Consider the following 19434-nt stretch of genomic DNA (forward strand, 5'->3'; position numbering starts at 1 on the left):
CTGTACAGTAAAATTCTGTCTTAAAAAAAAAAAAGCCTTGGGAACTGGAGAGATGGTTCATCCGTTAAGAGCACTGGCTGCTCTTCTAGAGGATCCAGGTTCGATTCCCAGCACCCACATGGTAGCTCACAATCATCTCTAACCCTAGTTCCAAGGAACCCATTGGCATCTGACTCCTGCGTTCTGGCTTTAGTGGACCCAGCTTGCAATGGTGCACAGACATACATGCAGGCAAGTTACCCATACGCCTAATAAAATGATTTTTTAAAAAAGGCCTCTAAAAATGGGGGGGGGCATCATATTTCCGAGGAACTCTTCAATTTCAGTTTTCTTTTCACCCCACCTGGGAGAGAAGACGTTAATGTGTTGGTTGTTTAAGAAGACATTTAGAATGTTTCGAAGGAGGCTTTAGAGGGAGCGGGACTAAAGAACCAGCAGGTCTATGGTGGGAGTTCTCACAGCCACTGATAATCTGCTTGCAAAGAAGCAAAGGAACTAATTATCTTTGGAGAGGACTGTGTGCCTGGTAAAATAATTAAAAATAAATGGCTCTCCTTAGAAATGCAAATTACCAAGTCCTGAAGAAACCCTGGTGGTCACATAGACAATAAATAGATGTGTTATCTGAGGTCCTTTACTTGATTGATTTTCAATTCTGGCTACAACCAGGCTAAACAGGGGAAACAGTTTTTGAAAGCTTTAAACCATGACACCTTACCCTGGCGACCTTCTGGGGTACCATTAGGGACTCACTGCTTCCCCTGAGTCCTAACTCGGCTAACGTGAGATGGGGCATTCCTGCAGACACCTCTCCGAAGTTCTACTGAAGCCTGTTCCCTCCTACTCAGTGCTGTCTGTCATAAGGCATTAGCCAAGCACCACTGTGGTGTGCTCAGTGAGGCGAGGGGGAGATAGGAGGCCTTGGGGGCTGAGTAGAACACTGGACGTACTAACTCTTACACCAAGCATGCTATTGTGTGCATCCCCCGACTCCCCACCCCTAAGATGGGGTTTCTCTGTGTAGCTCTGGCTGTCCTGGAACTCACTACGTAGACCAGGCTGGCCTTGATCTCAGAGATCCGCCTGCCTCTGCCTTCTGAGTGCTGGGATTAAAGGTGTGTGCCATCACCACCTGGTGCCAATTCATGCTTCTAACCCCAGTGTTCAGAGGCTGGCCTCGGCAGGAAGACAACTGCTGCAAGTTGGAGGACAGCCCAGACTATAAAGGACAGGGCTAGACAGTGAGTTCAAGTTCAAGACTAGCCCTGAGCTGTTTCACAAGACCCCTTCTCAACAAAATAAGAACAGAAACAAAACCACTCCCAAATCATAAAGCACAAAGTCAAATAAAAATGCCAAGAAGGCCACAACATGTTATCCTTTTGTCCAAGAACCAATACTGACAGGATACCTGCTGTTACACTTTCCAGCAGGCATTTGAAAAGGGATTGGGGGGGGGGGGTGAGGTTCTGCCTAGAAAGAAACTGACCGGGGAGTCAGATTCTGGGCATCTCAGTCCATGCTCTCAGTTCCTCTTGCTTTACTAACATCAGATTGCTCCTGCATCTCTTATCTAGAGAGAAATGATTTCCCCTGTGACTGAGCCAAGCTGAGGTTTCCAAGGGAATAGGTGATGTTGGAGAGAAATGAGAGAGGAAGGCTCTTTGACTCGTATTCTTTGTTTTCCAGAGGAGTGTTGGATCTCCAGGAAGTGAGGTCTATGTACGCTGGGCCAATGATGCTATCTACATCTGAAGGACTCAAAGAGAAAGATGGGTGATACACAAAAAACAACAGGATCCGGTTAACAACACATGCCCAAGACACGTCCCTTCTGGTCCCTAGGTAACCTGGCCAAGGCCTGAAGCAGAATTCATTCACCCTGGTCAGTCTGACCCAATTCCATCACATTCCCTCCATCAGCATAGGCTCTCCTTGGGGTTCAGCATCCTCCGCCTTCCTCCCTGTGGTCCAGTCTCCAGAGGCTCTCTTCATGTCCACCCAGAGAGCCTTCTCTTTCTGTGCACTGAGACTGAGCTGTGACAACTTCCTGGCCTTCCAGCACAAGCAGAGCAGGGAGATGAGAAGCAGCAGCAGCAGCAGGAAGGGACAGACGATGAGGAAGTGGAGGAAGGCTTCAGAGGAGCAGATCCGGGAAGACAGCGTGGATTCTGCAACAAAAGAGGAACACAGAAGACAGTCAGTGTCCAGATTACCGAGGCCGATCGTCACGTACACCTCCTTAAACATCAGCAGAGGCAAGTACATGTAGACGACAGGGTGGACCGGCACAGGCCCTGCGTCCTGTGAGAGCACCCGGAGACCAGGCCTAGGACATTCTCAACACACGCGTCTCCCCCCTGCCCGGCCACTGCAGCTTTAGAACTGCCAGTGACCTACTTACAACCACCAGCCAAAAAGGGAGGCAAAACAAAAAAGGAAAACCTTTCCTTTAATCTTCTTCCCTCAGAAAAGATATGTATAATTCAGCCATCGTTCTCAGCTGTGTAGCTGGCCCTGAATTTTTAACTGAGCTATTCCCACCGCTGCTTCTGGAACTCACGACGAACTGCGCTGCCTTCCGCAGCAGCCAAACCTGTGGAGGAGCGTGCTTCTCCCCCTGACCCATGACACACAGGTCACTCGGCCCCTGGCTCCGCGTCCCCCAAGCTCAACTGTCACTTCCTATGCCTCTGGGCACAGCCCCTGTCTGGTTGGATCTCACTTCTCCCAGACTTTTCATGAGGCCCAGTTCTCACTCCCTAGTCAGGCAGCCCCTTTGTTTGGCCCCTTCCTTACCTTGACTGAGATCATCTGACAGCACCCTGGGATCCGTGCATCACCTACAGTGCTCAAGAACGTTTGCTAATCCCAACTAAACCCAATTGACTTCTGCCGCAGGGCTAAAGACACTGTACAAGCCAAAGCATGTGATACTCAGGCGGCCTCAGTCTGCTGCGAGGGACCATCAGAAGGCAAACGCGGGGCAGTGGGGCTTCTAGCCGCTTCTCAGGGAAGCAAAGCAGAGTGGACTCAGATGCCACAGGTCCTGGGAAATGGTGCCCTGGGCTACTGACCAAAGGCCCGGGCTACAGGTAGTCAGCAGAAAGCCATGTGTGTAAAGAGCTACCGATCAATCACTCACTGTGGTCTTCCAACTACATTTCTGATATATTTGAAATCGGGGCCGTTCTGAACAATCCGATGCTGACAGCGTCTGTGCTTTGCTTGGAAAACCATAATGACACGAGCCCTCTCTTCTTCAAAGGTTAAGCTATAGAACTTATGAGATTATAGATTCTCGGTGATAAAGACAAGTTTAAATGGGTCATTCTGATCAACCTCCTGATGCAAAAGGAAATCCCTTTGGGGCCTCACTGATTCGTTTTTACACGCTGAAGACTGCCTCTTTGCTGGAAATCAAGAGAGAACCTGGAGAGTTGCTCCAACCTGGCACTGTGAGCTCTCTGAGGGTCGGACTTGTGTCTTTGCATCTTGTTCAGCACTTCCCTTAGAAGGCCTCATGGGATCCGGATGAAAGAGTCAACTGCCGACCGAGTGTATTCTCCACGCCAGGACCAGCGTGGCCACCATGGTGCTGTGCAGAGTGCCTGGCCTTGGTGCACGTCAGGCTGCCAGTTCTGAATGGGGCTGGCACAGAGCTGTAGAAGCTGGCGGCCTGGGTTTTTCTATTTACATTTGTAATCTTCATCTTGCCTTTGATTTTTCTTCTTGAAACCGTGATTAATGGAAGAGAGATTTGGATTCTTTTGTTTTGTTGGTCTGTTTTGTTCTGAGGTAATCACACTATATAGCCTGAACTAACCTTGAACTCAGGATCCTCCTGCTTCCCAAAGGCTGGCCATAATTGCTTTAATTTCTAACTCTTTCCTCTCCTAGCAGTCTTTTCCCAGATGATCCAGCTGGACTGTACTTGGTCTCCCAGGTGTCATCTGGTGACACTTGCAAGCAAGGGCAAAGGAGGCAGAGACTAAGGCTGTGGTAGAACAGAACTCCTAGCAGAACCAGAGGTCCCTACAAAAACTTCTTTTTCACAACAACAGCCACTGTAAGGAAAAGGCAGGCCCCCTGCAGAGAACCCATTGATGAGGTGTAAACAGTCTCCTCAGGTGTCCAGACTCCTGGAGAATGACAGACAGCCGCGATTTTCACTTCCTCAAGGAAGCTTATAAACCTCAGGGTTGAACTCCCTGGGATATCAAAAGGGTGCCAGTGTTGACGCGTCCCTCCACCTCTATAATGGGCACACTTCAGCTAGACGGGTCCTACTCCATTTCCTCACCTCCTCAGAGCTGCACACCCTTTCTCTGGCATCCCCTCTCCTCCCCACCCCACCCATTCTGCAGCAGGTGAATCAGAGATAGCCTGGCTGCAAGCTCATGGCAGGAAACTTTGCCTTTCCTGAGACCTCTAGGAAGAGCGCCCCTCCACACACACACTGCCTGTGAGCCTGAACTCTATTTAGGGCCCCTATTGTGCTGCTGTCTTCCGTGGCATGAATAACTCTTGTAATAAACTTCTGACCCCAAAGGACAGCCTGCCTTAGTGTCTCTCTTGACAGAGCCCAGACCCAAGAACTTTCTCTGACAGAGTGGGGAGCCATGGGGTCCTGGTTAAAACACCGGCCACAAGCATTCCTGCAAGCAGGGTGAATGAGTACCAACTGTATTTCAGAGAGAGCTTGATTCAAATCATCACTCTTCAGTTCCCTCTTGTGAACATTGGATAAGTGATTCATCTCCTCCAATCCTCTGTTTTCTTAATAGCTAAACAGGGATGCTGATCATTTATCGAGTTTCAATGAGATAATATGTAATATAACATTAGGCACAATAACTAGACCATTTGTTAAGTGGGCAAGGGGCAAGCAATAGACATTAGCAAGAAGATTCCTGGGGGAGCTGAGAAACACCTAGGCACCCTTCTCCCAAGCCTGCTGACTCCTCACAGAGACCTCAGCTCTGTGGTTTGGATCTGGAATGTTCTCTAAAGGGCCAAGTAGTCAAGATTTGGCCTCGGCTCAGTACTACTGAAAAGTCATGGGACCTTCAAGAGGCGGGGCCTGGTTTGGGAGCACAGCCTTAAAGGGAACAGTGGAATTTTTACTTCTTCTATTTTTCCTTTTTTCCTCTTTGCTTCCAGGATTCCAAGAGGTGGGAAGCTTCTTGAAGTGTCACATGTACCCTCTTGCCCACCTTGCTGTTGCCCAAAGCCATGGACCAGCCAACAGTGGCCTCAAAACTCCAAAACTACGAAATACAATAGGAGTTCCCTCCCTAAAGGTTATCTCAGGCTTCCTGTCCCAGAGAGTTCAAGACAAGAGCCTTTGTGTCTGCTCTAGCGACTGTGCCCACTACCTGCTACCTCTGCTCTGCCATCACAGCTGCTTCCCTTCTGGAATCACAAGCCCAAACAAACTCTTTCTTCTGTAAGTTGCCTTGGCCATCGTCTTTTATTACAGCGATAGGAAAGTAACTAATGTACCGGCTTTCTTTCTAGTCAGGGGTGCTAGAGAATCGGGAGGTTAGTCCGTGGTCTTACAGCTGCTGGTCCGGCTGTATAGTCCTGGTGAGATGGGATGGGCATGCAGGAAACAGGAAGAAATCTGGCACTGGGCTATTCTGCCCCCAAGACTCCAGCCTTTAGCAAGAAGGAACAGTATTCATGGGGAGGCGGCTTCTCCATTTAGAGCCGTTTGCCACCAAAGGGCAGCACGGTGCCCTCGGCACAGCGCTGAGTTGGCCAACAGCGAGCAACTGTCAGCTCCAGTGCTTCTAAATTACCTCCAGGGGGAGGGCACTGTTTGCTCTGGGTCCTACAGTCACCATTTCCCATCATCTGCCTCTCGCCCATATGTGGATGAGAACTGGCGACACTCAGAACCATTCCAGCTTGGCATGGCATTTTGAATCAATCTAAGTAAGTGCCCCATACGCAAAGGACGTGACCTGTGGAATGGATCCAAAACCATAACGAGTACACTTCATCTCGAACAGCCGCTTATATCTCGCGTCCTTCTGCCCACAGCCAGGCACGCACGCTATGAATAGCCCTTCTTTTGGACCCTACCTCGGAAAGGCTGACTCGAGAGGGAGAGGATGAAGATGCTTCGAAACTCCCAATTCCATCTAGAACTTGGGCTGACCCCAAAGCGGGGTTGGGATCTCTGCAGCAAGTACATCCCACAGTGGCCCCTGCCAGCTTCCTGTTTTAAACTGGCTGGAAGTGTGCTTGTCCACTCTTTCATCAAGTGTTAGCTGAGTGCTTTGGGCCAGACCTTGCTGAGTGTACCGGGGAAAGTAAACAATCGGCCTCTCTAGAAACTCCAGTGTGGCAGGAATGCATGTCTGCTTTAAGAATCCACTTTCCAAAAAAGTCCTCATCTAAATAAAAGCCGGGCAATAGTATTGAGTATTGGGCTGCCATAAATAGTCCATCTGCACCCTGCCCCAAAGCCTTATGGACTGACCTGTCACTGCATCTCAGACAACTTTTCAGAATGTGACATTTAGGGACCGGGTATGTAGTTCTACAGGCAATGTGCCTGCCTGGCACGCACACAGCCCTGGGTACGTTTCCTAGCGCCATGCAAATCTGGTATAACAGAGAAGATATGCAGCCCTAGTACTGAGGAGGTAGAGGCAGGAGGATCGGAACTGCAAGGTTATTCTTGGCTCTACACCGTGTGTGAGGACAGCCTGGGCTCCAGGAAACCCTATCTCAACAAACCAACAAGCAAAAGGATAATGCATTTGTATTTAGGATCTGAAGGCAAGGGAGGAAGACTCAGTTCGACCCTATGGCCCCTAGCCTGCTAAGTCACTGTAGAGACAATACTGGGGGAGGGGAGCAAGGTCCAGAACATACCTCCCCTCAAGCCATTGATCCATGGCTCTTTTCTGTCGTCCCCAAACTAACCCAATCTGGTGCAGTCAAACAGAGGAAGTGGAGGAGTGAAGAGCAGTCGTGAATTGTATTTGACTTGGATTCCACCACCACGCAGAGTTGGCAGTCGGCAGGAGGACACTTGTGGGCTGGAAAATATTGAACTACTCTCAGGTCGGTCTAGAGCTGACAGAGGACATGCCAGGCCGACGTATTCCCAGAGTCCATGTCCACTGCTGGCGATGCGTGGTACAGGTGTGACAGCTGCCAGGCAGGGTGACAGCTGAGAGAAGGTGAGTCAGAGAAATGTGAAGGCTCGGATGTGGACAAGAAAAGGATGGCATGGGGGTGGCACCCTGTCTTAAGGGTTCTGTCCACAGCCAGGTGCTAAGCTGCTGCAAGGACTTCACCTTCCTTCCCTCTGCCTCCTCCCCTATGTACTGGAAACATGCTCGGGATCCTACCAAACTGAACTCCAAACAGTGCAAATAACTAAAACTCATTGTTGGTACTTTCTGCCATTTCTATAGACTTCTCTCTTGCTCTTTACAGCTCTTGAGAAAAAACCTGAGCCTGACGTGTCTGCTTCCTTCCTCACTCTTCAGCCACCTCAGCCTGCTGCTCTTACTGATTTTCTGCCCCTACCATAGGTCCAGTGGAGATGTTCCCCTTCGCTGTGTGTGTGTGTGTGTATGTGTGTGTGTATGTGTGTGTGTGTGTGTGTGTGTTGCGTGCATGCATGCGTACAGGTGTCCTCTCGTACTCTCTGCCTTGCCCCTTTGAGGCAACGTGTTTCCTGTACCCACATCTTACGTTTCTTTCTTGCCTCTACTGGCAGCCAGCAAACCCCAGGGAGCCTCCTTGACCGCCTCCCACAGTTCCAGGGTCACCAGTGGATATGAGATCAGGCCTGGCTTGGGTACCAAGCCCTGTACTCAAACTCTCACGGCTGCAGAGCAGTGTTCTCAAGCACAGAGCCATCTCCTCAGCTCCCATTCTTATCTGTAACAGGCTTTGGGTGCTGTTCTGTCTCTTGGGTTTCCTTTGTCTCCTGATAACGCTATCCTGATTTCCCGCCACCAGTGCACAGACACCTCAGGTGTCCTTCCTGGAGCATCATTCTGGCCACACATTGATAGCTCCTAGTGCACAAGTCAGATAGAGTTGACATTTAAAATTCCCACTATCTCCCAGAGAAACACCTCTCGAAAACTCTCTCTGGGTTGAGCTCCAGCCCAGCTTCCACAAACTGGACCCAGCCCCCTGCCCCCAGCCTTAGTTTGGTTGCTTGGCAAATGCCCTTGTGATCCACTGAAGTCCCAATACAAATTTGCCTCTTCTGCATACGCACAGCTCGCAGATGTACAACTAATTGACCTCCCGATCCCTACGGCTTGTTCTTTCTTCCCCATTCTCACTAGCGCTGCCTGAGCTCGGGCCCCATTTTGCCTCCTCTTGGCTACAGCTTCATGTCCTTCTCCCTGTCTGCCTCTCTCCACTTCAGCTTCACGTCCGCCCCCAATGGGAACTCTCTAAAGGTGACTCCAAGGGTGTCACTGCCATACTTGAACTTGTTCAGCAGCACCCCATGCCTGTCGTGATAAAGCACCCCACCCTCACTTCCCACTAAACACATCTGAGCTCCATGCCACCCCCACTCAGGGCCCTCATCGCTTAGCCTTGGACTGTGTGTGCTGAGTTGCAAGCCCTTGCTCTGACATGAAGCTTCTATCTTTTTGCTATATTGCGTACCTTTTCATTTTCCTAAACGTTTTCTCTCTTCTCACGCAGCCCTCTTTAGGGACCCTTCCCATCCCTACTTGACCCTTTCCTCTGGTTCAATTGCTCCCTCAGAATTCTGGGACTATACTTGTCTACTGACACTTGTCACAGTGGATTCAGCTTTCCCATTTTGTGGGAATGGTCCCTGCCATTTACGGTTTTGTATGCACAGATCCCATACAATTTTTTTTTCTTTTGAGACAGGGTTTCTCTATATAACAGGCCTGGCTGTCCTGGGAACTTGCTCTGTAGACCAGGCTGGCCTAAAACTCACAGAGATCTGCCTGCCTCTGCCTCCCAAGTGCTGGGATGAAAGGTGTGTGCACCACTACTGCCCGGCTCAGTGTCTAGGCTTTTAAAAACGTATTTGTATTATGATCTTCATTTTTATAAGAAAGCCAGACATTATCCACATCAATAGTCTGATGACATAGCTAATAAGTGATTAGGACTGCCATTTGAGTTAGGCTTCTCTGACTCCAGCCCCTAAGGATTTTTTATCACCCTGATTGTCTCCCTAACCACTAGCCAGGAGCCTGAGTCGGAGAAGGCCAGTTGCTCAGTTCCAGGATTTCCTTGGGAACACGACATTAGCTGCAATGAAAACCCTGTTGGCCGTGGCACAGACCTGTGGGCCTTTTCACAAAAATGACTCCGTTTTTAGTGTCTCCTTCCGGAGTTCATCTTCTACATGATCTCCAAGATATTCTCCGTGATCTCACATAGATATGCTGGGCAGCCTCTCACCTGTCTCAGAGAGATATGCTTGCTAGTCACAGAATCTGTCCTGTTTATGGTTGCTATTTATTCTCTTGTGAAAACCGCTGATTCTATGGGGCCTGTGAATTCTCAGGGAAAACATTTGTGGGGCTTACCCAGATATGTGGGATATCCTGTAACAGTTGGAATAAAAAGCTGATAAAAAAAATTTCTGGTCATTTGGAAGTAAAAAAGAGTTACTGAGGAATGGACATGGGGAAAGGAAAATGGAGCCCTGAAGATGGAAAGTGAAGAGACCAGAGAGGAGGAAAGGATGGTGGGGCCCTGAGGAATGAACAGGGGAAGAAGATGGTAGAATCCTAGGGAACAAGTCAGATTGAGCCTCACTGGGATGCAGTGAGGCTCTCTTTGCCGGCGAGAAACTGCCACATGCACCCCTTTCCTTCCTGAGATAGCTACTAAAGCTAACTTGTCTGTTAGGAGTGTGGTGGTGTCTCAAAACTCTGCCTTAATTTCTCTAGTGATCCTTTCCCAATATAAGTCCAGGCTGTAGTTCACCTTTCAGGTATTTGAGTCTCGCTAGAAAGAAGCAGCAAAGATAATGAGCTGGCAGATACTATAGCCAGTCACGATGCATTGGTCCAGCTGGAAGAAAGAGTTCTTCTTAGTAACACACATCTCAGAGATGCCCACCAGCTGTCTGATCCTGCACAAGGCTGAGACATTGGCTGCGGATGTCTCCTACACCGAGAACTGTTGCTCTTTGGCCAAAGGCCTTTGAGTAGCACTTCTCTTTCTTAGTGACCTAAGGCAGCTCTTTATGGCATCCTTCCTTCTCTGGTGTCTTCCAAGACACAATAATACAATGGGAAGAGGATACCAAATGAGCATTGCTGATGTTTGGATTTTAAATGACCATTCCATCCCCTAAAAGATCCATGTGGGAAAGACTTGCTCCTGGTTTGGTTCTATTAGGAGGTGGTGGTGCCTTCAGGAGAAGGTTCTGAAGGGAGATCTTCATGTAACTAAAGGCATGCCGTTGAACGGATAGTGAGACACCAGCTCTTCCTCTTTTTCTTTCTCACTTTCTGGCCAGAGGTGAGTGGTTTTGCTCAGCCATGGTATGTGCCTGCAGACTCAGAGTCCTGAGCTCAAATGTCCAAGACCATAGTCTCCAAAGCTCTGAGCCACAGTAATCATTTTCTGCAAGTTGAGTATGTTTGCCTAGCAACATCACCAAAGACCTAACAGTTTGGTGAGGAGAGAGAAAGAGGGGGGAGGGGAGACAGAAGGAGCGAGACCATCAGTCAGAGATCCCAGCACTGATCCTCTGAGGAAGAGAGTTTTTAGTTCTGTCATTTTTTCTTCCCTTGACCAAGGGTGTATTTGTGCATAACTGACTCCAGCTCAGCTGGGTCAAAACACAGAGACGTCATCACAACTATCATCTTATCTGCCTTGTTTTCTTTTCCACCACAAAACAGCATCCTGAGATCAGAGGATCAGCCAAGAGGTCAGTGTGCTAGCTGCCCGTGTTCCTTGGATATCTGAGGCACACATGACGCTGATGGCCTTTTGCTTGGGAAGGGAAAGTCAGAACAGTGGCAGACGTGCCCATTAGCCAAGTGTCTGTGCCCAAACCTCGTGAAACCTTGCGGGTTCAAATGAGTTACTATGGAGAAAGGAGAAATCTAAAAAATTGTCATTAGTCTGGAAAAAGAAGGAAACAAAGCTAGGAGGAAGCACAGAGGGAAGCCGGATAGGCCAGTGACCCAATGAGCCAGTGGTTGGTTGACCCCCAAGTTACCTGAAGGCAGCACCCTGAGCATCATCCGCTGCGACTCATTCGAGGCTTGGTTGATCCACTTGCCTAGCGGGCCATGTTGCTGCCACTCTGCCACCCTGCACCAGTACATCCCAGCATCCTCCAGCTCCACCCGATGCAGCTTCAGGACAAAGTCTGTGGGAGACGACCGGTAGCAGTGCAGGGCCCTCCTGCGGCCCTCGCGGCCGTACTCCAGCAAGCCGTCATACTGCAGGTGGGCCAGCATCTGACTCACAGTGTTCTCTCTACTCCAGTACCATGTCACAGAGTACAGGGAGGCTGGGCTGCCAGGGCCGTCCAGGCTGCAGCTCAGGCCCACTTCTTCATGCTCAGTAGCGTTTTCCGACCAGTGCACTTTGCTGACATGGATCTGACTTCCTAGAAGGCAAAGTGGTGAGCGGTCAGAGAAGAGAGGACTTTCGACGCGGTAACCTCTGAGGTGTATCATTTCCACTGGGAGATCTTGTCTGGTATTCTCCAGACATTAGAACCTCCATCATTAAGTGATGTTTACCTTTGATCCTTCCCTTTTTTTTTTCCACACTTGCCAGAACATTCTTTGCTGTGAACCAAGCTTACCACTTCCCCCCCTTTTGCCTGACCTCTCGCCTGATAGACTCTACCACTAAAACAGACACAACTTCAGCAAGGCTTGCAGGTTTCACCTGTCTTTGAACTTCCCCTTTGAACTCCCACAGGTGCTGTTCACAACTTTCAGTGTTCTCTCAAGTTAGGCCCCACACCAGTCCCACTCCTTCTGAGGAGATCACCTTCCCCCACCACACCCAGATGTTATCTCTTGTTCAGACTGCTGAGAGACAGAATTTGCTCGATGCCCTCAGTATTTTAAGAGAATCTGGTTAACTACAAACATTCCCAAGTTGAGAAGTGCCATTGTGTTGTCTTCGTCAGTTCTTCACCACTGTGGCAAAAATACCCAAGCAAAACAACTTAAGGAAGCAAAGATTTGTTGTATGGCTGGTGGTTTCAACCTTGGCGATCCATTAATTCCTATATTTTGCATGTCTATAAAGCTAGCACTATGTGGATGGCTGATAAGGTTTATAACCAACTTGACCTATGACTAGGAGTTCTTGGACAGTGGCTTCTGTGGTCCCTTAGTGTCTATGCCACAGATCCAACAGAAGCAGCTTCCTGTGGAATTCCGTGTGAGCAGGGGACTCCAGCCATTTCACTCTCGTCTCAAGGTCAAGTTATTAAAAACAAAAAAAACAACAACAAAACCCACAGAAGATGAGGGTAGTCTGGAGCTCACTGTGTAAGATAGAATGCCTTTGGAGTTATCATCTTCCCGCCTCAGTCTTCCTGGTTGCATGCCACAACACTTGGCTTTCAGAGGAAAATGTACTGAATGAATTTACTCTTACATCCTTGAGTCTGATTGGTGGGTCCAGTCAATTCTTAAGATACTGCCAAGGTACCTTTCCTCTTGTGTTAGTGCAGAGTTTGTAGTACCAACCTCTGATAGCCACACTTTCCGTGAATCCCAACTTGAGTCTCTTTATTGGGCAGATGCCAAGGTTTTCACATTTTCTGCTCTGTTTTTGCTCCTAATAGTCACTGTAAACCTGGTTAAAAGCAGCTAGCGGTAACCACGGCATAGCCTGAGTTGTCTTGGAATTCTTTCCATTCCTTTTGAGTTCAACCTCAAGCAAGTCTTGGGGAATAAACAAAATATTCGCCAGAAATCCATAGGCGTGGCCTTTAGTCCAATCCCCAATAAAGTCTTCATTTCTGTGCGGTTTCACAAGCACAGTCTCTCTGTCCACACTCCTACCAGCATGTTCTTTCACCAGAATTGCCCATTAAGCTCTTTGTAAAGCGTTCTAGAGACGTTCTAGCCTGCTTCTTCAACCTCTTCCAGACTCTTCCCACAAACGGGTTTCAGATCTTAAGAACCCACTTCATCAGGTTGGATCACAGCATTAGCCCCACCTCTCTGACGTCAATTTCCTGTATTAGTTTCTTTGTTGCTGCTGATGGTGGTGGTGTTGTAACAAATATCTAAAAGAACGAGTCTAGAGGAAGAAAGGTTTGCTCTGTGGATTGCCTCTGAGAGTTCAGTCCAAAGTCAGATGGATTGTTTGCTGTGGGCCTGAGGTAAGGCAGAAAAATATCAGCGTTGGAATAGGTGACACAAGCTCCCCTCTAGGTGGCAAGGATGGAGAGAGATGGAGAGATGGAGAGATGGAGAGATGGAGAGATGGAGAGAGAGAGAGAGAGAGAGAGAGAGAGAGAGAGAGAGAGAGAGCATGCCTGCACTATCGTCTTCTTTCTTCTTCCCTTCTATTCTGTCTGGGACCACCAGACTATTTGATAAGACCACATGCATTCAGTCAGGTCTCCACTTAGCGAATCCTCTCTGGAAATGTTCTCCTAAACACACCCAAAACACACCTTGCTAACCTCCTAGGTGCCTTTCAATCCAATCTATTCAATGATGAAGACTGCGAGAATTTCTTGATACACTGAAAGATCTAATACTGAGGCCTTATGTCTACCTGGGGAACACAGGCTTGAACCAAGAGACGTTGCCTCCTCAAAACCTGCAGACAGATGCAGTCAAGCGTTTGGCCAGGGAGAGTGGAAGGCAAGGATGTCGGCCACACAGATGCAGAATGTAGGAGACATAAATGCAGTGGCGGTGGGCTCACTGTAGCATCCACACAGAAGTAAAAAGTAGGATCCACAAACCTAGGGCTCAGGATATCGAAACCCAAAGATGTGACAGTGTAGCCAGGACAGTGGTGTAGAAGCCCAGAGAGCAGCAGAGACTAAAGCAGAAGAGCCCACGAGCATTCCCAGAGGAGCGCACAAACTTAAAGGAGACAGGGGAGCGGCCTGGAGAGAAAGCGAGGCAGAGATCTCTTCCAAGCTATTTTTTTTTACCCCCGCTTCTCTCCCAGACAGAGCTCCCCTATGGCAAGAGCTGTGTCTTTTTCATCTTTGCAGTTCTGTTTCCTAGCATATGGGAATGTCCAGTTATAATCTTAGTGTTTTTTTTTAATGTCACCTTGAAAATAGTACTTGAAGCACCGCATTAGATGGAGTTATTTACATCATGCTGTTGGCTGTTGGCTGTTGTTCCTTAGCCGTGATGCCCATTTGACTTTAACCCCCAGTTAGAGGTGACCCAGCCAGTGCGGAGAGACCTAGACAAGCCTGCCCGCCTTCAGACAGCAGTGCTCAGCCTAGCTCAAACGGATGGAAGTTCCATTACAGTTTCGAAGCTCTCCAGAGGTGGAAAAGGCGCCCCCAGTAAGCCATTCCAACAGTTAACTACTTCTATTTGCCTTATGTTTAGGCAGCCAAATGTTGAAAAGCAATTTCTCCACACGTCCCCATAGAGTTGTACAGTTTCTGTTCACAGTGGGAGAAATATGCTTCGTATTACTCTTTCTCTGCCAAATTACAGTAGAGCCCCGCTGGAGTGACACCGCTTGTTATTACAGAGATCTGGAGATCCGATTCCCTGGGCAGCTGCACAGATCAGCTGCCAAGCTGCCAGGCAGACCAGGCAAAGGGATCTTGTTCCCAATGGAGCTCAAAACCTCAAACTGATTCACCTTAAGTAACCTCCCCTCTTTTGGCGGGCGACCAGGTCCCATGGGCATTTGTAGGTGGCCGTTACTCTTACGGTCCAGGTATTTGTTGTTACTGTTGTTTTGTTTGGTTTGTTTTTTTTTTTTTTTAGACAGGGTTTCTCTGTAATAGCCCGGACTGTCCTGGAACTTGCTTTGAAGATCGGACTGTCCTCGAACTCACAGAGATCTGCCTGCCTCTGCCACTATTTGCCACCACCACCCGGCCAGATGATAGGTTTAATCCCTTTATAGTCACATCCTAGAGGCTGTTGGAGAAAAGCTGGCCATCTTATAGAAAGACATATGACAACACCCTTCTGAGGTTTACCTGTGGGCCTGAGTTTCAATTCTGTGAGTCCTGAAGTCTTTCTTTCAAGCTTTTGCCAAGTGCAATTTGTAGATAAGAGCCATTCCTCCACGGCACAGTGGTAGTGACCCTGGTCACTGGCTTCCATGTTCAGGATGTTCAGCAGAAACAAATCTTGGGAAACTTTCTCAGAATAAAATTTTTGCTTGCTCCGAGAGGTTTGAAATGCATCTCTGTATTTTACAACATTGGTTTGGTCTGTTTCTAGGATCTTCCGAGAGGACTCATTTGTAGAAGTGGGAGAAAAGAACCAAGTGATGGCTAAGGGAAGGTTTCCAGCAGATCGGGACAAGATGGAACATTCTATATGCGTGCTGGAGCTGATGGGGAGCTCTTGGACTTGATTGCTTGAGTTCAAACTCAGTTTGCTCTCTGAATGAAAAGGATAAAAAAGTTACTTTGTTAGGGAAAACAAACAAAATACAGAATTTCAAGCTAGCACCTCAACTAGGGCAGACAGCCATCATGTGGACGAATTCCCTCTCAGTAGATGCCCTTAGCTGTTCATTCAGCTTTGACACCATTCAAGATCTGACGAAGCAGCCCTTCCCATATTTGAGCCCTGTTCCTCTCCCAGGCTGCATGTGGCTAAGAATAGCCGTGACTGTGGCCCAACACAAAATTGCCAACTTACTTAAAATACTATGAAAGTTGGTTTCATTCTTCATACTTCGGCTGTGCATAAACTTTGTAGATGACAGTGTTGTGTTACAATGTCAAAAGCCCGGACATGCCTGTGAGAATTCTGTGTGATTGCAAGTTGATGTCTCTCTTCATAACATCCACCTGCTCATCCTCATTCTGTCCTTACTGTGTGGGGAGGAGGAAAGCCCTGGGAAAAGAGGCCAGCTCTTCCCCATGCTGTAACTGTTGTACTTAGCAGAGACATCTTGTCCATAGCATGTCTGCATCATTTTGAGAGCTCTCTGTCTTTGTGTGTTTACTATATGAACTGCTTCTAAAACCCCGATTTGTCAAAGTCTAGTTAGAGCTGCCTTCAAACACGAGCAAGCAAGAGAACGTTGTGCAAGGGCTATGAAAATTGTGTCTCTTTTCTCTGCAGCCACGCCACCGGGAGGATTTCATGTGGGGATGGACTCTGCCATCTTTTAACCCCAGTGGCTGTTCCTTTGTCACAGATACACAATGAATCTTATTCTCATCCTCACTTCTTGAAGATCTCTCGACTGCTGTTGATGCAGCCAGAAGGTTCCTTTATTCTCCCTCAACAAACATATTAATCACATATTCTGTCACAGACCAGACTATTTTAGGTATTTTGTGAACACTTCCTCTCAGTGAGTCAGTTGGGAGCAGCAGTTCTCAACCTGTGGGTCGTGACCCCTTCGGGGGTGTTGACCAATCCTTTAACGAGATCCTATCAGCTATCTTGCATATCAGATATTTATGATTCATAACAGTAGCAAAATTACAGTTATGACATAGCAACAAAAATAATTTTATGGGGAGGGGGGTCACCACAACATAAGGAACTGCATTAAAGGGTCAAAGCATTAATTAGCAAGGTTGAGAACCACTGGTTTAGAGGAAGATATAAGACAGGAACAAAAACTCACATGTAGAACAGAGATATGCAGAAATGCAGCAAATGTCAGGATCACCCAGCAGGTTTACCTAACCCAAGGACAGGAATGGGGAGAGACTTCCTGGAGGAGGCAACTCTGAGCTAAGACTTGAAGATTAACAGTAGTCGTTCAGATGAATAGAGAGCAAATGAATTCCACATAACAGGAACGACTTGAATAATGGCTTTGAACATGCGATACATGTGGATTATCGAACTGCAGGCCGTTCAGTGTGGTCGGGTCAGATCTAAGACGGAGAGTGGGAAGCCCTGGAGAAACAGCTGCATGGGATTACCGAAAGTCTTTCACGGTTTGCCTCGGGAGTTTGGACATGAAGAGGACACAGCTTCTAATCTGGGGCGCTGGGATGTGGTAAGGACAACAGGAACAGTATGGAAGGGACATCTTTGGACAATGATGATAACGTAGGCTCCGACACTGAGCACAGGCATGTCTGGGAAGCAGTTAGATAGGAATCCCAAGACCAGAAGGAAAACCATTCTGAACAATGAACGTGGAAGTTGTCAATGGGTGGATTGTATCCACAGGCAGAAAGGATTTTCCCTAGAAAAGCACAGAGGGTCAGAGCACATGTCAAGCTTGAATCCCAAAGAATGGTTGTTTTTAAAGAAAACACTGGGCTCAGTGGGACAAACGCTTTCCTACCCTGGAAGAGAATCCGAAGTTCAAGGTCATTCTTGGCTACAGAATACATCTGATGCTAACCTGAGTTAAGAAAAAGAAAACGAAGCCAAGCGTGCAGCCCACACCTGTAATCCTAGCACTTAGGAGGCTGAGGCAGGAGGATCAGCCTGCACTACAGAATAAGACACTGTCAAAAAACAAAACCAAAAAAAAAATTAAATAGTGACTCCATGGAGGAGGAGGATACACGAGAATGAGAAGAAATCATTAGAGGCCCAGATAACTTTCTTCTCTTAGAAATTCTGAACTTTTATGACTGGTCTGTGTGCTTGCATTGCTTAACATAGTTGCACTGCCTGTTGCTGATCTGCAGGACCATGGCCCAGGGAGAGAGTGGAGTCTGCTTTAATGCCTCTGAGCCTCAGCTCTGTGTCCTGGGGTGATCATCCCATGACCACCAGGGAGATGATAATATGTATTGTTTGCTTTCCTCTAGGGAATGTTGAGAGTTTTAAAACATCACCTTAGTCTCATGGAACTTGGCTGGGGCGAACCATTACAGTCAGTTCCTATTGTCAACAGATGTCTGAAAAGTGTTAATTCGGTCTTGAAAGTGCTGCAGAGCTGGCTCAGCAGCGAAGAGAATGGGCTGCCCTTGCAAAGAACCAGAGTTTGGTTCCCAGCACCTGTATCATGCAGCTCACAATCACCTGCGACTCCAGCATCAGGAGACCCAGGGACCTCTTAACCTGCTATTTCTACACAGAAACATAGTATATATAATTAAAAATAAATCTTTGGGCTCAAGAGATGGCTCAGCAGTTAAAAGTGCTTACTGTCCGTTCTTGCAGAAGACTAGAGTTCAGTTCCCAGGACCCACATGACAGCTCACAATCAGGGGAATTCCAGTTCCAAGGAATACAGTGCCCTCTTCTGGACTCTGCCAGTACCTGCATGCATATGGTACACATATCTTTGTGCAGTCTCACACATACACACAAAAATAAATCTTATTTGAAAATTAAGAAAAAAAGAAATCATTATTAGTAGGAAGAAAACTTCATGCCATTGGGTCGAGAGCAAAATGAATAAATAAATAAATAAATAAATGAATGATTAAAGATTTATGGAAGCAATCTCAAACATCAGGGAAGGACAAGGAAATTAAGGCATGAATTCATGAGTAAGGTCATTACTATGAGCACAAATAATTCTCAGCAACACAGAGATGGTGGTGGCCGCCATGCCTGAGTGCCCGCTTGGCAAGCCAGGCACTGCAGTGGGCACGCTACAGGCACACCTCAGTTCACGTGAACATCAGCAATTTACAGAAGCAGTGACTGAGGTAGGGGAAGATTAGGTAATGTGTAAAACCCTGGCTGCATCACCATCCTGGGAAAATACGAGTCGGGAGAGAGAAAGCACACGGCCTGGCAGAACTTCAGCTAGGCTGGGTTTTACTTTTAGCCTCTGTGAGCTATTATCAAGTTAAGACTGAATTTGACCGAAACCATAAGTTCTCTCTTGTATGCTAACACATTTAAAGAGGTAGCTAAGTATATTCTAATGGAATCGACATGGTCGCCACCACTTCTAAACATGAGAAAGATGTTGGGTCGCCAGCAGGGACCGACCTAAAAGATTGTGCCCTCTGGAGGGAGGCCCTTGAGGACCTGCTGTGCCAAACAGGATCCTTTAGCTGCTGGCAACAGGAAGTCCCAGCAGATGGGGAAAGGCACAGAGCGGTGGTCGTTAGCCGGTGTGGAGGTATTTCATTGTTTTAATATTGGTCAGTGTGGCTCTAATGTGTGTTGGCTTCATGGTCATACCACCATACATGCTTACTTTACCACCACAAATGCAGTGTCTGGGTATTTTTGTTTACTTCTATAGTTTACACAAAGTTGGGGGAGGAGTTTTGTTGTTGTTACTGTTTGAGACAGAGGCTCAAATTGTAGCCTCGGCTGACATCGAATTCTCAATCTTCCCGCCTCAGCC

At 47.8% G+C, this 19434-nt stretch overlaps 1 protein-coding gene across 1 annotated transcript in view; it reads right to left on the minus strand.

Annotated features, from left to right (window-relative positions):
* Window positions 1–1026: 1026 nt before the first annotated feature.
* Window positions 1027–19434, minus strand: part of Cd101 (CD101 molecule) — a 38672-nt gene continuing 20264 nt past the window's right edge. The window contains exons 7-9 of the mRNA XM_050157595.1: window positions 15167–15577; window positions 11216–11611; window positions 1027–2171 (exon numbers count right to left, since the gene is read on the minus strand). Of these exons, the coding sequence (XP_050013552.1) occupies window positions 1906–2171; window positions 11216–11611; window positions 15167–15577 (1073 nt within the window). The 3' untranslated portion in view covers window positions 1027–1905. The remainder of the gene's footprint in view (window positions 2172–11215; window positions 11612–15166; window positions 15578–19434) is intronic.

Source organism: Alexandromys fortis, unplaced genomic scaffold, assembly GCF_014885135.2.
Source record: "Alexandromys fortis isolate MF-2015 unplaced genomic scaffold, M_Fortis_MF-2015_v1.1 scaffold_78, whole genome shotgun sequence".
Lineage (NCBI taxonomy): Eukaryota > Metazoa > Chordata > Mammalia > Rodentia > Cricetidae > Alexandromys > Alexandromys fortis.